The sequence below is a fragment of the Sus scrofa genome, chromosome 14 (assembly GCF_000003025.6).
Source record: "Sus scrofa isolate TJ Tabasco breed Duroc chromosome 14, Sscrofa11.1, whole genome shotgun sequence".
Taxonomy (NCBI): domain Eukaryota; kingdom Metazoa; phylum Chordata; class Mammalia; order Artiodactyla; family Suidae; genus Sus; species Sus scrofa.
The window spans coordinates 73240341-73259652 of record NC_010456.5 but is presented as its reverse complement, the minus strand read 5'-3'; the positions used below and the strand labels follow the sequence as shown (position 1 = coordinate 73259652).

The window sequence follows — 19312 nt, the reverse complement described above, 5'->3', positions numbered from 1 at the left end:
TTTATATAATCTGGCAGCCAATAAAGCACATTTTGCAAGTTAGATTTAGCTTATGGGCCAAGTTGGGAGAGTCTCCCATAGCGTGGTAGAGCTGCCTCCGCTGTCTCATTTGATGGGTGGAGGAGGAAGGTCAGGAAGAGGAGGGACTGGTCCAGGGTCTGAGAGCCATACACCCAGGTTGCCCACTTCCCAGCCAGGGCTGTCTTTCCAGGCCACCTATATTAGCTCAAGGACCCCCGAGAGAGGACTTGACCTTCAGCAGCACCTTGTGGGATGAATAAGTGGGCCCACTCCAGGGGGCGTGGCAGCCAGTGCTGGAGAAATGTGCTTGGGGCCCCGTATTCTTGCCTCAGCTGTGGAAATATTTACCATAGCTCTCTTTCATCCGAATCTGATGAAGGGTGCTGTTTGAGCTCTCTCCTGTGTTCTGGTGGCTCCTACCTTCCTCATGCTGCTTGGGATAACCAAGGAAAGGCCGTGGTGTGCCCAGTAATTGGATTTCACAGAGGCAGCAGTGGACTGAGGGGTGGCGAAAAGGCAGGGATGGGCTGGAGCTGTGGACCCGCCTGGTTCCCACAGAGGTGGCTCTGGGCCCCAGCCTTTGCCGTGGTTTCTCTTTCAAAGAGAAAAACCTTTCCTTTTATGTGTGAGGGGGAGGCTTGCATAGGCTTTGCTGGGGTCCATACCACCTGCTAGCATCCTCTTCTGGGTTCCTGACAGAGGAGGTAGGCTGCCTTGGTGCTGGGGAGAGAGCTACCTGCTTGCTCCCTGTCTGCTAAGTTGTCATCTGTGGGGACCCTAGGGACTTTCCTTTGCTAGGGTCATGGCCACTTCAGAGTTGGGTCACCTTTATCTTTTTTTTTTTTTTTTTGTCTTTTTAGGGCTACCCCCGTGGCATATGGAAGTTCCCAGGCTAGGGGTCCAATTGGAGCTATAGCCGCTGGCCAATGCCACAGCCACAGCAATGCAGGATCTGAGCCATGTCTGCGACCTACACCACAGCTCACGGCAATGCCAGATCTTTAACCCACTGAGCGAGGCCAGGCTTCGAACCTGAGTCCTCATGGATGCTAGTTGGGTTCATTAACCACTGAGCCACGATGGGAATGCCCAGAGTTGGGTCACCTTTAAATGATTACATCCCCTTGACTTCCTTCACCGATCTTATGGCGAGAAAAAGCGAGACCTGGAGAGGACAGTGGCACAAATAGAATCTGTCCAAAGGGCAAGTGGACCCTGAAGAGAGTGGGTCCCCATGTCTGGCTGTGGCTCTTCCGACCCCTCTCCTCCTGTGTCCCTATCTCCCCACTTCCTCCTGATGCCAGTCATTTGGCCCTTTTTATTTTATTTTATTTTTTTCTTTTTAGGGCTGCACCTGCGGCACATGGAGGTTCCCAGACTAGGGGTCTAATCAGAGCTGTAGCTGCTGGCCTACGCCACAGCCACAGCAATGCCAGATCCGAGCTGTGTCTGTGACCTACACCACAGCTCACGGCAACACTGGATCCTTGACCCACTGAGTGAGGCCAGGGATCAAACCTGCAACCTCGTGGTTCCTAGTCAGATTCGTTTCCGTTGCACCACGAGAGGAACTCCTGGCCCTTTTTACTGAGTATGTTCTGGACCTGCCAGGCCAGAGGTGTGAGAGATGCACCTGCGGGAATAGACCGAGAGAGGGCACCCAAATGAGAACCAGCAGAGGCTGTTCATTCAAAGCTCGCCCTAGCATCAGAGTCAGCCACTGTCACTTGCATTTGGCAGGAACTCCAACACAGGCAGAGGAGTGGGAAAGCTTTCTGGTGGATAAAAGGGAGAAGGCTGCAGCAGTGGTTCTGCCTGTTGGGAGGCCTTTGGCCTAGGGAAGCTGGAGGCAGGCCAGCCGCAGGGCGCCCTATGCGATTGGTAATGATGCATATCAGTCTCGCTCTGGTTGATCTTGAGTGGGATGTAGGGACAAAAATTAGGGAACCTGTTAGCAATCAAGTCCTGGCCATTTGGGGCCAGTGGTTACAGGGGGTATTATTTGGTTTCCCTGGATTGTGGATGGAGATAGTAGTCTCTGTTTCTACAAGCCTGACTTACAGGAAGACTGGCTTCCTAGGCTGGCTGCTTTGCTAGTGGATTGGTTCCCTGGGCAGGTTGCCTCAGGGTGTAGGTCCCAGTTCTCTTATCATACTTGGTCTGGCCATTGTCTATGTATGTATTTAGTCTCTCACAGCCTGCCTTTCAGCTCAATTCATTGTTTCCTCCTGGGCACCTGTTCTGGGGCCAGTGTGGGCACGAACAAGTGAGAAATAACACAGAAGCCCAGATTCACTGGGCGCTGAGCCCTTCCAGCTCCACGCCGAGTGTTTTACGTGCATCATCTTATTTAATTCCCAGGGCACTGACGTCTGGGAAGAATAATAGAACCAAGATCTAGACCTGGGCCTCGAGGAGCTCCCAGTCTCTCAGGGAGGCACGCAGATAAGCAGACGTCCACTTTATAATGCAAAGGAATATTTACTCAATGTCTGGTGGGTGTGCCGAGGAGCCAGTTCTGTTTTGGGTGGGTGGGTGTGTTAGTTGAGAGGGCTGCCGTGACACAGCAGTGCAGACTGGGTGGCTGAAACAACAGTTATTTCTCAGGAGGCTGGACGTCAAGCGTCAGAAGCCAGCAGGTTTGGTTTCCCTTGGCTTGCAGATGGCCCTCTTCTCCCTGTGTCATCTCAAGACCATTTCTCTATGTAGGATCCCTGATGTCTCTTTGTATGTCCTCATTTCTTCTTCCTGTTATAAGGACAGCCGTCAGATCAGATTAGGGCCCACCTCTGACTGCCTCATTTTAACTTGATCACTTCTTTTTTTTTTTTTTTTTTTTGCTTTTTAGGGCTGCACCTGCAGCATATGGAAGTTCCCAGGCTAGGGGTTGAACCAGAGCTACAGCTTCCAGCCTACACCACAGCCACCGCAACTCGGGATCTGAACCATGTCTGCAACCTACACCACAGCTCATGGCAACACGGGATCCTTAACCAACTGAGCAAGGCCAGGGATCAAACCCACATCCTCATGGATACTAGTCGGGCTCATTACTGCTGAGCCACAATGGGAATCTCCCTTGGTCATTCTTAAAAAAACTTAACCCCAAATACAGTCAAACCGTGAGGTACTAGGGGTTAGGGCTCCACCATGCAACTCTGGGCGTGGGGTCTCCTAACAGTAGAGAATCAGAAAACCTCCAGAGGAAATGGCTTACAAATAGCATTTGAGGAGTTCCCGTTGTGGCTCAGTGGTCAACGAGCCCGACTAGGAACCATGAAGTTTTGGGTTCGATCCCTGGCCTTGCTCAGTGGGTTAAGGATCCGGCGTTGCCGTGAGCTGTGGTGTGGGTCACAAACAAGCTAGGATCCCACGTTGCTGTGGCTGTGGTGTAGGCTGGCAGCTGTAGCCTGATTGAACCCCTAGCCTGGGAACCTCCTATGTCACGGGTGTGGCCCTAGAAAAGGCGAAAAAAAAAAAAAAAAAAAAAAAAGCATTTGACAGATGAGGAGGCGTTTACCAGATGGATCAGGGGAATTCCTGAGGCCTTTCAGAAAGAGGAGAGGTGTGTACAAATGGTACAAGACTGAACATTTTACAGAGCAGAGGGACATAGTGTGTCATTGGGGACCGGCCTAAGAGAACCATCTGTACAACACAAGCATCGGGGAGGGATTCTGGGAGGGTGGGATGGATTGGCCTGGGGAAAGGGGAGAGAAAGGCATCCTAGGCAGGGAAGTGACGTGAGTTAAGGCCCGAGGCTGCCAAGGTCTGGGAGGAGGCATGGTAACTGGGGCAGAAAGCATTTCGGGGGCTGGGCCCATGTCGGCAAGACCTCACATACCAAGTCCCCAGCTGTATCTTTATCCAGCTCCCAAGTGAAGTCATAGGACCCTCTATAGGGCAGGTAACTCCCCTGACCAGGAGAGCCTTGGGTTCGGGGTGGGGGGTAGGAAGGGAGCAGCTGCCAGGGATGCTGCGGGTACAGCCAGGTTTGGTTGCCTGACACTAGCTATAAGGCTTCATTTGAAATGAATTCTTATTATTTGTTTTTAAATAGATAATAGGTATATACAGTATTCTAAAGTTTGCAATATTATGTCTCCCCCTTACTCCTGTCCTAGGTATCCAGTTGCCCTGTCCAGAGGCTGCCACATTACCCAGTTCTAGAGAGATTTTATGCCAGTGTGGATATAAATGTAGTCAATGTTAGTAGTGTTTACAGTAGGCCATCACAGGCAGGCACTGTTTTGAACACTTAGCAAGTATAACATTGTTGGAGTTCCTGTCGTGGCTCAGTGGTTAACAACCTGGCTAGTATCCATGAGAATGAGGGTTCGATCCCTGGCCTTGCTCAGTGGGTTAAAGATCCACCGTTGCTATGAGCTATGGTGTAGGTTATAGGCACAGCTCGGATTCTGCGTGGCTATGGTGTAGGCTGGCAGCTATAGCTCTGTTTTGACCCCTAGCCTGGGAATCTCCATATGCTGTGGGTGCGGCCCTCAAAAGACAAAAGACAAAAAAAAAAGGATAACATTATTTACGTCTTTATAACTCTGTGAGGTCAGGACTCTTATTATCTTTGTTGTATATGAAGAAACTGAAGCACAGAGAGCTTAAGTAACTTGCCTGAGGTCACACAGCGAGAAGGAATGGGGTGAGGTCTGCGAGTCCAGATCCAGAGCCCCTTTATACATGACCAGTGGGGGTAGAGTGTATGCATGGTTTTTCAATTTCCCTTTTTTACTTAGCAATATATTTGGAAAGTGGTGTGTGTTGGTATGAGAGCCACCTTCTCCTTTTTATGGGACAGAATGGTTAACACTTCATTGTAGTCTGTCCCAGACCCTCCCAGATCAGCAGAGTTTTCTCACCCAAGGACAGTTCCTCTGTCACCAAGGAGTGGATGTGGCTTTCAGAAACTGCACTCCTTTCTGCTCTGTCCCTCCTGTCCCCCATGGGCTGCAACTGTCACTGGGTGAAGCTTCCTCAGTGCTGAGCATGGGCCATTTGAAGGACAATGATTGTCCCACCCAACCCGCTGACTCTGCCCTGCAGGAGGGCTCTTGCAAGCAGGAAAGTAATTGCTCCTTGATGTAGGGTCACAGCCAAGGCACTGATTGATCTTCAGTGGGTAGGTATTTTGGAAATTCCTTTACCACCTGGCTGTGTAATTACTGCAGGCCAGTCTTATCTGTCCCTTAATGGAATCAGCAGACCTCGTCTCTCCACTGGGGTCAGTCTGAGGCCTCCGAGTCAGCCTTGACAGTTGTCCAAGATAAGAGTGATGCAGAAGTAATAAGAGGAACTTGGGAAAAGAGAGATCCATTTAGCAGACACCGGAAACCACAGTTCAGAAGTGACAGTGAATAAGGGAATGTCATGCCTGGCTGCGCTCAGGCTGGGGGCGGTCTTGGGAGTGAGATGGAGTAAGGCCTTCTCCCAGAGCCCCTGTCCACCCTGGGAGCCCAGGTTGTTTGACTCTGAATCCTGGCTTAAGAGAGCAGGAAGAACTATCTGGATCTCCCCTAGTACAGCCTCCTGAGGCCAGAGGGCAGTGAAAGCCTGCATAATTGTGACCCCAGCAATGAGAAAGAATGTGTCCTGAGCGGGTGAGAAGTAGAGCTGGACATAGTTGTAGGCTCAGTACACCAGCCAATCAAGTGGCTGGGCTATAGCCACACCTTTTTTTTTTTTTTGGGCCATGCCCACAGCATGTGGATGTTCTAGGGCCAGGGACTGAACCTCTGCCACGGCAGAACCAGAGTCACAACAGTGACAGGGCCAGATCCTTAACATGCTGAGCCACCAAGGAACCCCTATAGCCACACTTACGTTCTTCCTTTAAAGTGGAAGCCACAGGGAAAACCTCAAATGCTCAGGTTGTGGTGACATAATATCCCAGGGATATTATGGGGCACAACAGGATCAGTGGTGTCTCTGGAGTGCTGGGACATAGGTTCATTCCCTGGCCTGGCACACTGGGTTAAGGATCCATCGTTGCCACAGCTGCACTGTAGGTTGCATCTTGGCTTGGATCTGATCCTTGGCCTGGGAACTCCATATGCCACAGAGACGACCAAAAAAAAAATCCGGAGTTCCCAGTGTGGCTTAGTGGGAATGAATCTCACTGGCATCCATGAGGATGCAGGTTCAATCCCTGGCCTCACTCAGTGGGTTAAGGATCCAGTGTTGCTGTGAGCTGTGGTGTAGGCTGGCAGCTGTAGCTCTGATTTGACCCCTAGCCTGGGAACCTCCATATGCTGCAGTTGTGGCCCTAAAAAGCAAACAAACAAACAAAGCCCCTATTGGATCTGTTGTGAACAGCTTTGCTCTCTTAAATTTGACCACTTAGGAGAAATGGTCTAGTTTCTTGAAAACCACAAACTACCAACATACAACCAAGGTGAAATGGACAATCTATGTAGTCCTCTAACCATTAAGGAAATTGAATTTATAAATAAAAAGATCCCCCAAAGAAGTCTCCAGGCCAATATGATCTCACTGGAGAATTCTATCAAACTTTTAAACACGAATTAACATCAATTTTACATAGTCTCTTCCAGAAAATAGAAGAGGTACACACTTTCCAGCCCCTCTTATGAAGCCAGTATTACTCTGATTTCAAATCTGGATAAGGATGGTATAAAAGATAGTATAAAAGAAAAGAAAACTAATATCTCTCATGAACTAAAACGCAAAAATTCCTAGCAAAATATTAGCAGTCAAATCCAAGAATACGTAAAGAATTATATGCCATGATCAAATAGGATTTATCAATAGATATGCCAGGCTGCTTCAACATTTGAAAATCAATCTGTATAATCCATCATTTCAAAAGGCTAAAGAAGGAGTTCCCATCGTGGCTCAGCAGAAACAAATCCGACTAATATCCATGAGGATGCAGCTATCCACCCTTATCTCCCCTCAGTCACGCAGTGCCTGCCGCATGGAGATGCCGAGTTATATATGTGTTGAGTGGGTGAGTGGAGGCTGTTTTGGTATCCCTGACTGATTGACTTTTCTGTGGGTCATGTGTCTCAGCTAGGTCCTCCTTCTCTTTTATTTTGCTGTTGATTCCTACCTTTAATGTTAGCTTTCAATTTTATTTCCACAAAAAGCTCTGTCATCCAATAATTGTCTCATGGATCTTGTACCCCCTAATAGAAGCAGTTCCATTTGTTGAATTCTTTCACTTTTCAAGGATTCATGTTCAAACACAGGGCTGAGTGTATAGGCAGTGCTTAATAAATACCTCTCTTGTGCAGCATGCCCTGCTGTTTGCAATACTCTCAATTCACTCTAACAGCCTTACTGTGAATGGGCAGGAAGGACCTTCTCATGGAGGCCGTCCAGAGGGAGGACGGGCCCAAGGACACACGATGAGTTAGACCAAAACCAGATCCTCCTGGTTCTTCCCCCTCATTCATTCATTCACTACTAAATAAGCAGGGATTGGGAGTTCCTATTGTGGTGCAGTGGAGATAAATCCAACCAGTATCCATGAGGATGCAGATTCGATCCCTGGCCTCACTCAGTGGGTTAGGGATCTGACATTGCAGTGACCTGTGGCTGTGGCATAGGCTGGAAGCTGTAGCTCCCATTCCACCCCTAGCCTGGGAACCTCCATATGCCGCAGGTGCGGCCCTTAAAAAAAAAAAAATTAAAAAAGCAGGGATTTGCCGAGTGTCTACAGGTGCTGCAGGGATTAGGGATGCAAAACTGGGAAAAGCAGGTGGCCAGAATGGCCCACTACTCTTGTGGAGGCTGGCTGGTGTTCACGTCCTAGTTTGGGGGTTGGGAGAGGAAAGTCAGATTAACCAGGGGAGAGGTTGGAGTTTGTGTGACCCTGGACAAGTTGCTTCATCTCTCTGTAAGTTGGGGGTAGTGGGTTATAGTACAATTAACCCAATGATCGCCTCTGAACCTGAGAGAACCAGTACCTGGAATGTAGTAGCACTTAACAGATGTGAGCCTTCATCATTACTTGTTATTATAAACCTCAGACCCATCAGGGCTGGGTATCTGGCACAAGAGCTCTTTCCTGAAAACCCTCCCTCACTCAGTCCTAGCACTTCACCCATTTCTTAAAGCAGCAGGAGGCTGATGAACTGGAGGAAATGGACACTGTCTTTCCAAAGCATATCTGGGCTCGCTTTGAACCTAGGTAATGGCAAGCGTCCCCTTCCTTTCCAATTTCAAGGCAGCCCCTTTGATTACTCTAATGTGACAAAGGAACTGAATGTCAAGGGCACGAGCACTGCCTGCCCAGCCGCTCCTCCCTCTTCTGAAAAGCTTCTGAGCTGTGGGAGAGGTGGCTTTCGGCATTCAGATGGATCCAGCTCCTCCTCCTTGCAGCTGGCCCTTTCCTTGGAGCCTGCTACTGAAAAAAGGCTGGACTTCAGAGAGCAGCCTTCCCTGGAAAAGGTGAAGCCGGGGCAGGGCCGTGGTCTAGGGCAGTCTAGGGCAGTACCAGAGAAGGATGCACCAAGCAGTGACTCCCTGGAAGCTGCCTGAACTTTTTTTTTTTTTTTTTTTTTTTTTTTACTTTTTAGGACCTTGGGTGGCATATGGGAGTTCCCAGGCTAGGGGTCAAATCAGAGGTGCAGCTGCCAGCCTATGCCACAGCCACAGTGACACGGGATCCAAGCCACATCTGTGACCTACACTACAGCTCATGGCAATGCTGGAGTGAGGCCAGGGATTGAACCTGCATCCTCATGGATCCTAGTTGGGTTCATTACCGCTGAGCCACAAGGGGAACTCCTGCCTGAGTTTTTTCGAGTGAAAAAAGAAGTTCTCAAAAGTGTATGTAGGCTCTAATTCCATTTGTTTTGTTTTGTTTTATTGTTTTTTGGCCATGCCCATGGCATGGGAAAGTTCCTGGCCAGGGATGGAACATGTACCACAGCAGTGACCTGAGCCACAGTATTGACAATGCTGGATCCTTAACAGCTAGGCTGCCAGGGAACCCTGTTTTTTATTTTTATTTTTTTTATTTTTTTTTTGCTTTTGTCTTTTTAGGGCCACACCTGCGGCGTGTGGAGGTTCCCAGGCTAGGGGTCTAATCAGAGCTGTAGCCGCCAGCCTACACCACAGCCACAGCAATGTCAGATCCAAGTCGCGTCTGCGACTTACACCACAGCGCACCACAACGCGGGATCCTTAACCCACTGAGCCAGGCCAGGGATTGAGCCCACAACCTCATAGTTCTTAGTCATATTTGTTTCCACTGAGCCACGACAGGAACTCCTCTCCTATTTTTTAAAACAAAACCTGGGGAGTTCCTGTTGTGGCTTAGTGGTAACGAACCTGATTAGTATCCATGAGGACACGGGTTCAATCCCTGGCCTTACTCAGGGTTAAGGATCCAGTGTTGCTGTGAGCTGTGGTGTAGGTCATAGATGTGGCATGGATTCCAACTTTCTGTGGCTGTGGCATAGGCTGGCAGCTACAGCTCTGATTCGACCCCCAGCCTGAGAACTTCCATATGCTATGGGTGCGGCCCTAAAAAAAAACCAAACAAACCCAAAACCAAAACCAAAAACATATTATCTATCTATCCATCTATCCGTCTGTCCATCTATCCATATCTATCCATCCATTAGCATGTACCCAGAAAAACGTAGAAGGATGAATACCAAAAAACACTGGTGTTCTCTAGGGATAGAAAAACATGGGATTTTCGTTTTTTCGTTGTTCCTATTTTTGTGCTGTCCCTACTTTTACAATGAGCACGTGTTGCTTTTATAAGCAGAAAAATGCACATCAAGTAAAGCAATCTGTACGTCAGGATAAGCCAGTTTTGCATTCGGAACAAATATATTTCAACTCTCAGTGGCTTAAATCAACCAGATCTTGTGTTTACAGTTGGAATAACATTCGTTTTCTGGGGTGGTTTTCGGCACCGTTCACAAGCTAAGTTGCTAGGCCTCCTGCTACCTTCAGTGTTGACAGAGGACCGGACATGAATTTTTGAGAAGATAACTCCAGCACAAACAAGGCCCAGGAGGTCTATGCACAGAGTGGGGAAAACATTAAAACCATGATAGCAGCTCTCTCCCTTGGCGATAACAAATTTCAGCAATAGCGTCTAATTTTAAGCCGTGTATCTTTCTGAAGCTCCTCTAAGGCAAACCAGTGGCCAGCGGCCTCTGTGGTAGCTAGCCAAGCCGCCTGTGTGTGTCAGGGTGGGCCTCAGCTGGTGGCGTGGCTAACACTGTAAATCCTGGAGCCACACTGGCCTGAAGTCAGAACCCCCAGCTCTGGCATTTCTTTTTTCTTTTTTTTTTTGTCTTTTTGCCATTTCTTGGGCCACTCCCACAGCACATGGAGGTTCCCAGGCTAGGGGTTGAATCAGAGCTGTAGCCGCCGGCCTATGCCAGAGCCACAGCAATGTGGGATCCGAGCCGCGTCTGTGACTTATGCCAGAGCTCACAGCAATGCCGGATCCTTAACCCACTGAGCAAGGCCAGGGATCGAACCCACAACCTCATGGTTCCTAGTCGGATTCGTTAACCACTGCGCCACGACAGGAACTCCCAGAGTGGTTGTTGAGCAGACATTCCTGGAGCAGGAATGCCTTGTTGGATTTGGACTTTTTTTTCTCTTTTGGGCTGCACCTGCGGAATATGGAAGTTCCAGGGTTAGGGGTCGCATTGGAGCTGCAGCTGCTAGCCTTACACCACAGCCACAGCCATGCTGGATCTGAGCTGCATCTGTGACCTATGCTGCAGCTTGCAGCAACGCCAGATCCTTAACTCACTGAGCGAGTCCAGGGATCGAACCCACATCCTCGTGGACACTATGTTGGGTTCTTAACCCACTGAGCCACAACAGGAACTCCTGACTTGGACTTCTTGATTGAAGACCCTGGCTGAGGGAGCAGCCTTGACCTTCTTACACATGGAGTGTCAGAATGTAGGCAGTTGACCTTGGCTTGAAAAGCTTGGAAGAGTAATAAGCCTCCCAGGGGTCTGTCAGGCTCTGTCTGAGCCCCTTCAACATCAGGGTTATTGTTCCCTCATTCAGCTCTGCCAATAAAGTCCTTTGCCCACCCCTTTCGAGAGAGTCCATGATGTCTCTGGACCAGAGATATTCAATATCAGATTTCAGCTGCCCCACTTATTAGCCTTACAATATTGGACAAATCACCTAACCTCTCTGAGCCTCTAGCTTTTTAGCTCTGAAAAAAGAGATGATAAAACTTACCTCAGTTGCTGTGAAATTACAGATGATATGTAGATAGCACTTGCCTACCTAGTAGGTGCTCAGTAAATGTTTAACCTTCCTTCCTTGCCTAAGGAGTAGGAAAGAGACAGGACATAAATCATTTTACAGTCAAGCAAACCCAGGAGTTCCCCGGTGGTAGAGAGAGAGAGAGAGAGAGAGAGAGAGAGACAGAGAGACAGAGAGAGAGAGAGAGAGAGAGAGAGAGAGAGAGAGAGAGAGAGAGAGAGAGAGAGAGAGAGAGAGAGAGAGAGAGAAAGAAAGAAAGAAAGAAAGAAAGAAAGAAAGAAAGAAAGAAAGAAAAACAGGCTGTAGAAGCATGACAGGGTGAGCGGGCATGTGATTAGGGCAGGTCTTTTCTTTTTTTGTCTTTTTTTTTTTTTTTTTTTTTTTTTGTCTTTTCTAGGGCCGCACCCACAGCATATGGAGGTTCCCAGGCTAGGGGTATAATTGGAGCTATAGCCGCAGGCCTACACCACAGCCACAGCAACGCCAGATCCAAGCCACATCTGCCACCTATACCACTGCTCATGGCAATGCCAGATCCTTAACCCACTTGACAAGGCAGGGATTGAACCTGCAACCTCATGGTTCCCAGTCAGATTTGTTAACCAGTGAGCCACAACGGAAACTCCATGATTAGGGCAGGTCTTTTCATTTAATGAATGTGTGACCACCGTTCAGTAGCTCCACTTCCAGGAACACGTCTTGAGCATTCTGGGCAGAGAGGGTCCCTGCCCTCCTGCTTCTCCTCCAGCCCTGAGAGGTGTGGGTGTGAGCACGCAGAGGTTGGGATCAAGTTTGTTCTGGCTGTATGCGAGAGTGGGAGATATGCAGAGCGTTCAAGTTATGCATGCGGCAAGATAGCGACATGGAGAAAATCTATTGAAAGAGACCTGGCAAGACACGCTGAGCCTTTATTAAAAGGATATCAGTCAGAGGAAAAGCTTTTCAGCTCCCCGGCTATGGCGATGTCCCTGACTGATCCCAGGCAGGTGTCCCCAGCAGGAAGGCTACCACCGGCCTTCCATCCTGAGGATGTGCCAGCTGAGCTTCATGTGGAAGTCTCTTCAGCCTCCTCCAGAGACTCTGCTTCCTGAAGGTTAGACCCAGCCCTGCCCTAATCTTGGTGTCTGCTGGACCCCTCCCCAACCCCACGTCCGAGGAAATGGGACTGTCATTCCATTTCCCCCTTCCTTTATCTGTGAATCTATAGGAACATGGGGAGCCTCTGACTACCAGGCATGGATCTGCTAGGTGTGTTTGACCTCGGCAGGTTACTTGACCTCCAAGTCTCAGTGTTCTCATCCATAAATTGGGATCAAAATTTTGGGGAAGATTATATGAGATCTCATGAACAACTAACACATTGCCTGGGACATAGTTCACTCATTAAATAGTCACACCTATCTCTCTCTTCTGTTTTCTTTGTCACAAGCCCCTTTGTCCCCCCCCCCTTTTTTTTTTTACTGCCGAACTGGCAGCACATCGAAATTCCGAGGCCAGGGTCAAATTGGAACCATAGCTGAGGCCCACCCCATAGCTTGCAGTAACACCAGATCCTCCACCCACTGAGCAAGGCCAGGGATCAAACCCACACCCTCACGAGACCACATAGGGTCCTTAACCTGCTGAGCCACAGGGGGAACTCCTGTCCCATGTTTTATGACCAGCATGGGGTCATTCTGGTCATCCCAATCCTGGCTTCTCTGTCACCTGGTGGTGTGATCTTGGGCAGATGGCTTGACCTGTCTGAGCCTCTGTTTCTGCCGAAAGAATAAGACAAATCTTGCAGAGCTGTTCTGAGGATCAAGGCAGACACTTAGCATCAGCTCCTGGCAGGATGTGGGACTCAGAGGAGGCCCTAAACAAAAGGAAAAGGGAGCTACTGTTACTACTTTTTTATGGGATGCAAACCCGTGCCGGACCACGGCGGAATCTAGCAAGAGGATGATGTGTGACATCTCCTGTGAGGTGTCTCTGTGGTTGAGATCGTCCCAGAAGATATTCTAGGGTGCACAGCCCCAGATGTGAGTGCTGGACCCGCACGAGGAGAGAGCTGTGGGGGATGATCACGAAGGGCCTCGATGGCCTGGGGTGGTGGCCTCGGGGAACCAGCGAAGGTTCGTGAGCTCAGGGCTGCAGGCTCATGAGATTAAATGGGCCCCACTGTGCGGTTGTTGGTTAGAGAGGGACGGGACTCAGGAGGCCAGGGAGGCGCCTGGTGAGAGGGACCACACCTGTCCTAAGGATGTGTTTAGGGGGAAGAAAATCTAGAGCTAAGCCTGTTTGAGCAGCCATGAGGAATGCCTCTCTGGTCATTCTGGGCATCTCGGTTCAAGGATGTTGTGGTCCCTAAATCAGCCTCAGGCATGACCCAGACTCGCGAGGCTGAGCAGGGGTGGAGACACTGAGGGCTTCCTAGACTGGTCGAGACCCTCAGCTTTCATCGTCAGGGCACCGGGCAAAGCGTTCTCAGCACGCCTTCTCACACTAGATGGCCTGTCTCCACTGTCCCCAAGCTGACTGATGGCAGGATGTTCCTGCCCCGAGCAGCAGAGGTGGCGGAGCGAGTGAGGCTGATGCCAGTTAGGGACATTCCTTCAGGGTCCCAAATGGTGGAAGCAGGCTGCCCGGCAGGGTGCTGGGTGAGGCCTGAGAGGCCTCCATGGAGCACCCTCCTGTCAGCTTCTGTGGTCCCCTGGCCCTGTCCTTGCAGGCCGCACATAGAGGCCAGCTCCCAAAAAGCTCTCAGAAGCTGCCTCTAGGGCTGGATTCTTCTCACAGCTCTCAGCCATTTTGGGGCTGTGGTTAGACTCAGGCCCCAAATGGTTTGATAAAAGGCTGTCTTAATTTTTTATAGCAATTCTGAACATGTCAAAAATTGAGAGTAGGAGTTCCCTTGTGGTGGTCACTGCAGCAGCTCAGGTTGCTGCTGTGGCACAGGTTTGATCCCTGGTCAGGGAACTTCCACATGCCTTGGGTGCAGCCAAAAAATATCAAGTGTAACAAAACCAAGAGAGGAAGGATTTTCTTCCCCACCCGCAGCAGTTCCCTGGTGGCCCCTGAGCTGGGGGAGTCAGTCCTGCAGCATTGAGAGACCCCCGCTTGCTCACGTGTCATGTGGCTGTGATGCTGTGGCTGTTGTTTATCAGCTCCCTGCTGCTGGGCTCTCCAGACATCTGCTCCCCACTCCCCAAAGCCTCCAGATCCTGCAGGGGCGATCTGAAGCAGCCAAGCATGGTCTTGTGTTCACCAGAACTTCAGGAACGAACATTTTTCTTCTCTGCTAAGCCCAGGTTTGGGTAATTAGAAATACAGGTCTGGGAGTTCCCGTCGTGGTTCAGTGGCTAACAAATCCAACTAGGAACCATGAGGTTGCAGGTTCGATTCCTGCCCTTGCTCAGGGGGTTAAGGATCCAGTGTTGCCGTGAGCTGTGGTGTAGGTCGCAGACATGGCTCGGATCCTGTGTTGCTGTGGCTCTGGTGTAGGCCAGTGGCTACAGCTCCGATTCAACCCCTAGCCTGGGAACCTCCGTATGCCGCAGGAGTGGCCCAAGAAATGGGAAAAAGACCAAAAAAAATAAATAAATAAATAAAAGAAAAAGAAATACAGGTCTGCTAGGTGACTCAGTACTAACTGGGTTGCTGGATCCACTAGCTGCCCTGTGTGATTTGCCACATGTTACCTGCCTGCCTGTAGTCCATCCATCCTTCTGTCCATCTCACCTACTTGCATCGTATTGACTATGTGCTTAACAGTGTTGAAAACTTTTCTTTGTGTATTAATTCACTCAAACTCCCAGTAGTCCTGGAGTTCCCGCTGTGGCACTGTGAGTTAAGAATCTGACTAGTATCTGTGGGGATGTGCATTTGATCCCTGGCCTCACTCCATGGGTTAAAGGATCCAGTGTTGCTGCAAGCTGCAGTGTAAGTCGCAGACATGGCTCGGATCTGGCATTTCTGTGGCTGTGGCATAGGCCAGCAGTTACAGCTCTGATTTGACCTCTAGCCTGAGAACTTCCATATGCTACAGGTGCAGCCCTGAAAAGACTAAATAAATAAATAATAAGTAAGTAAGTAAATAAATAAATAAATAAATGACTCTGACTGCAGCAACTTGGGTTCCTGCAGAGGTGCGAGTTTGATCCCTGGCCCCATGCAGTGGGTTAAAGGATCCGGTGTTGCTATAGCTGTGGCATAGGTCGCAGCGGTGGCCTTGGCCCAGGAACTTGCCTATGCCTCAGGTACGGCCATAAATAAATAAATAAATAAATAAATAAATTCGCAACAGTCTTATAGAAGGTCTAGTACTGTCCTCATCTTATGAATGAAGAAACAGAAGCAAAGATAAAAATTTGCCCAAGGTCACACAGCCTGGAAATGGCAAAGTCTGAAATCAGAGACCTGGAGACCCCAGGCCCTTGAGCTTTGACTCTGTAGTGCCCATAGCATACAGCCTCTCACCGTAAGCCCCCTACTCTGCCAACCCTCATCTATATGACCCAGGGGAATGCGGCAGGTTCCTGGGAGGGAGGGTGCAGCTGTGAGGAAGCCTTCCCAGAGTGGTCAGATTCCTGACCATGGACATGCAAACAAACCTGGGGACAGCTGGGACAGCTAAGCACAGTGGCCACCTCCCTGTCTGTAACACAAAGTGACACCTGCCCCTGAGCTTGGCAAGCAGCTGTGCCCTCCAGCATGCCCTCCGTGACCAGCTGCTGCCCCGTGGAGGCCTGGCTACCTCCTGAAGTGGCCCGTTACAGGCCCCACTGGTAAAGTGGCTTCAAACGGGGCATTTGAAGGTGACGTGGTAGCCAGGCCACACACAGCATGGCAGGCAGGCACATTCCTAGAAAAGAGAGCTTAGAGAAACATACCAAACAGGAACCGAACACCTGGGAAAATTGGACATCATTCTTACCCAAGAAGCGGCTGCTAAGAGACTGGATGAGGTGGCTGCCCGCCCTGTGCCAGGTCCCCCCTGCCTGCAGTGCGCCCCTCACCCTCACCCCTCCGTGGGTGTAAGTCTGCCTGGGGCCCAGACTCTTCTGGCAACAGCGTCCAGTGAGAATTGAATAAGGCTATTTGTATGCAAGCAATAACAACTTTTCCCATTTTTGTATAAGTAAAAAAGAACAAATCAATTTCAGGAAAAACAAAGGTATAGTTGGAAGAGAAATTTGGCAGAATTGGAGAGGGTGATACTTATATTTGGTCATTTATTCATTTGTGTACTCATCAAACACAGACCGAGTACTCGATGTGTACTGGGCACAGATGTGGGCACTTTTCTTTCTTCTTTCCTTTTTTTTTTTTAGGGCCACACCTGTGGCATGTGGAGGTTCCCAGGCTAGGAGTCAAATTGGATCTATAGCTGCCAACCTACACCCCAGCTCACGGCAATGCCGGATCCTTAACCCACTGAGCAAGGCCAGGGATCAAACCTGTGTCCTCGTGGATGTTAGATTCGTTAACCGCTGAGCCATGACGGGAACTCACTCTTTCCTTTCTTTCTTCCTTCCTTCCTTTCTTCCTTCCTCCCTCCCTCTTTCTTTCTTCCTTCCTTCCTTTCTTTCTTTTTTCCTTTCTCCCTTCCTTCCTTCCTTTCTTTTTTCCTCTTTCTTTCTTTCTTTCATTTTTTTCCTTTTTAGGCCACACCTGCAGCATATGCAAGTTCCCAGGCTAGGGGTCAAATCAGAGCTGCAGCTGAGGCCTACACCACAGCCACCGCAAAGCCAGATCCAGGCCACATCTGCTACCTATGCTTCAGCTCATGGCAATGTCAGATCCTCAACCCACTGAGCGAAGCCAGAGATTGAATACACATCCTCACAGACACTATGCTGAGTTCTTAACTTACTGTGACACAATGGGAGCACCAGTGTGGGCACTTTTCTACTACAGCATCCGTTCACAGGGCGGGAGGCAGGCCACCTACACGCACGTGGTTGTGTTAGGTAATGATGGATGCTACAAAGGCAAGTACCACGGGGGAAGGGGACAGAAACCGAGGGGAGAGGATCCTACTTCAGATAGGCCGGCGTCTGAGTAGAGACGCAAATAAAGTGATGCAGGAGTCTTGCAAATGTATTGGCAAAGATCATTCTAGAAAGAGGGAGCCGTGAGTGCAGAGACCTAGGTGGTAGTGTGCTCAGTTTGTGGAAACACCATCTGGCAGAGGCTTGCTGGGGACACTGGAGTAGATATTCTCCAGCATCCCTTCCAACACCGCCTGACCTGATCCCCGGGATCTGGACAGGGCCATTGTTTGGTTGGAGGTGTGGCTATCTAAGAACTTGGTTGTAGAGGATGAGTGCTGGTTCTGCTGATGGAACCTTGCATTGATTTTTAATTTTATACTTTTTTTTTTTTCTTTTTAGGGCTGCACTTGTGGCCAATGGAGGTTCCCAGGCTAGGGATGGAATCAAAGCTGCCCCTACCAGCCACGGTCACAGCCACAGCCACACCAGATCTGAGCTGCTTCTGCAACCTACATGACAGCCCACAGCAGTACTGGATCCTTAACCCACTGAGCGAGGCCAGGGATTGAACCCAAATCTTCACGGATACTAGTCGTGCTCGTTACCACTGAGCCATAACAGGAACTCCTTAATTTTTATACAATTTTTAAAGGTTGCTTATCATTTATAGTTGTTACAAAATATTGGCTATATCCCCATGTTGTACCACACATCCTTGAGCCTGTCTTACACCCAATAGTTTGCACTTAGGGAGCCTGTTGACTCTTGCTGTCTGTCCCTATCCCTTCTCCTGGCACGGGGCCCCAGGGGCACCCCCCACATCTCTCTATAGATCGCAGCATTTCAGCTTCAGTCCCTGCCACGCCCAGTGCTGCCTTGGTCAGGTTCCCCACAGAGTGACTCCCACCAGCCCAGCTTACTCTTTACACAGCCCTCCACTCAAGCTGTTGGTCAGCCTTTTCAGTAGCCACTCTAGGAGTGGGGACCCGGGCTCATCTGGCCCGTGGTGGCTGGGCCGGCGTGCAAATTCATGTTAGGCAGAAGGAACTTGGCTGCCTGCAGCGGCTCACGAAGCAGGAGGGCGGGGGAAAGTGGCATCCCTCATATGGGCTGTGGCGTGTGGGAGTCCAGGCACTGCCCATCCTGACCTGCCCCCTCCAGGCCCGGGGTTGAGCCAGCAGATCTGTTGAGAGAGCCTTCCATCCCAAAGCCAGAAGTAGGGGTCCAGCTGGAGTGATGGGTAGCCATGCTGGGGGTTACCCCTCCTTTTGCCTTAATGTGGAATTAGCCCCTCTGGGGACTTCCATTTCGCCTGGGTTTCCTTTCTGCCTTCTGGGTCCAGGCGGCTAGTGGTCACTGTGGTCTCTGGGCTGCTTCTCTTTCACGCCTCCTCTCTCTTTCTCCCTCTACCCTACCGCCCCCCGCAGAACTCCACCTGGAAGGGAACTTCCTGCACCGTCTGCCCAACGAGGTCAGCACCCTTCAGCACCTCAAGGCCATTGACCTGTCCCGGAATCACTTCCACGACTTCCCCGAGCAGCTCACCACCCTGCCTGCGCTGGAGACCATCAATCTAGAGGAGAACGAGATTGTAGGTGAGTGCACCCAGGCTGCCTGGCCCCTCACCGCCCTCTGTCTGCAGATCCTCCCTCTGAGCTCCCCTTCCTGAGTGGGGATCACAGCGCACGAAGGCATGGGGCTCTGAGTTGGGCCCCAAAGACAAGAGGGCAGGGTTGGGCTTTCTGGTGTGAGATTCCTGAATACAGGGCACTGAGCTTGGAAAGGTAACCATTTGGAGCTGTGCCACCTGCCAGGGGCCAAGCGGGTCCCTGGCTTCCACTTGGCAGGTAGAAGGTCTTGGCTTTCCCCTCAGCAAGCCCTGTACCAGCTGGGCCACCTTGGACTACCAGCTCTCCCTCTCACCTCTCCATCTGCCAGCCTTGGCTGCCCCCAAGACCCTCCGCTAGGACCTCTATACGTGGACTCCAGCCCAAGTCCCTGGCTTCATAGGGAGCTCTTTGCCACTGTGAAGTAGGAGCCACTGGGCAGATGTGTTCTGCCTTCCAGGACAAATATAC

At 50.2% G+C, this 19312-nt stretch overlaps 1 protein-coding gene across 2 annotated transcripts in view; it reads left to right on the top strand.

Annotated features, from left to right (window-relative positions):
• LRRC20 (leucine rich repeat containing 20) overlaps nucleotides 1-19312 on the top strand; it is an 82460-nt gene that overhangs the window by 37008 nt on the left and 26140 nt on the right. For both annotated transcript variants that reach the window (XM_001925274.5, XM_005657404.3), the window contains exon 4: nucleotides 18662-18829. In XM_001925274.5, coding sequence (XP_001925309.2) covers nucleotides 18662-18829 — 168 coding nt within the window. The remainder of the gene's footprint in view (nucleotides 1-18661; nucleotides 18830-19312) is intronic.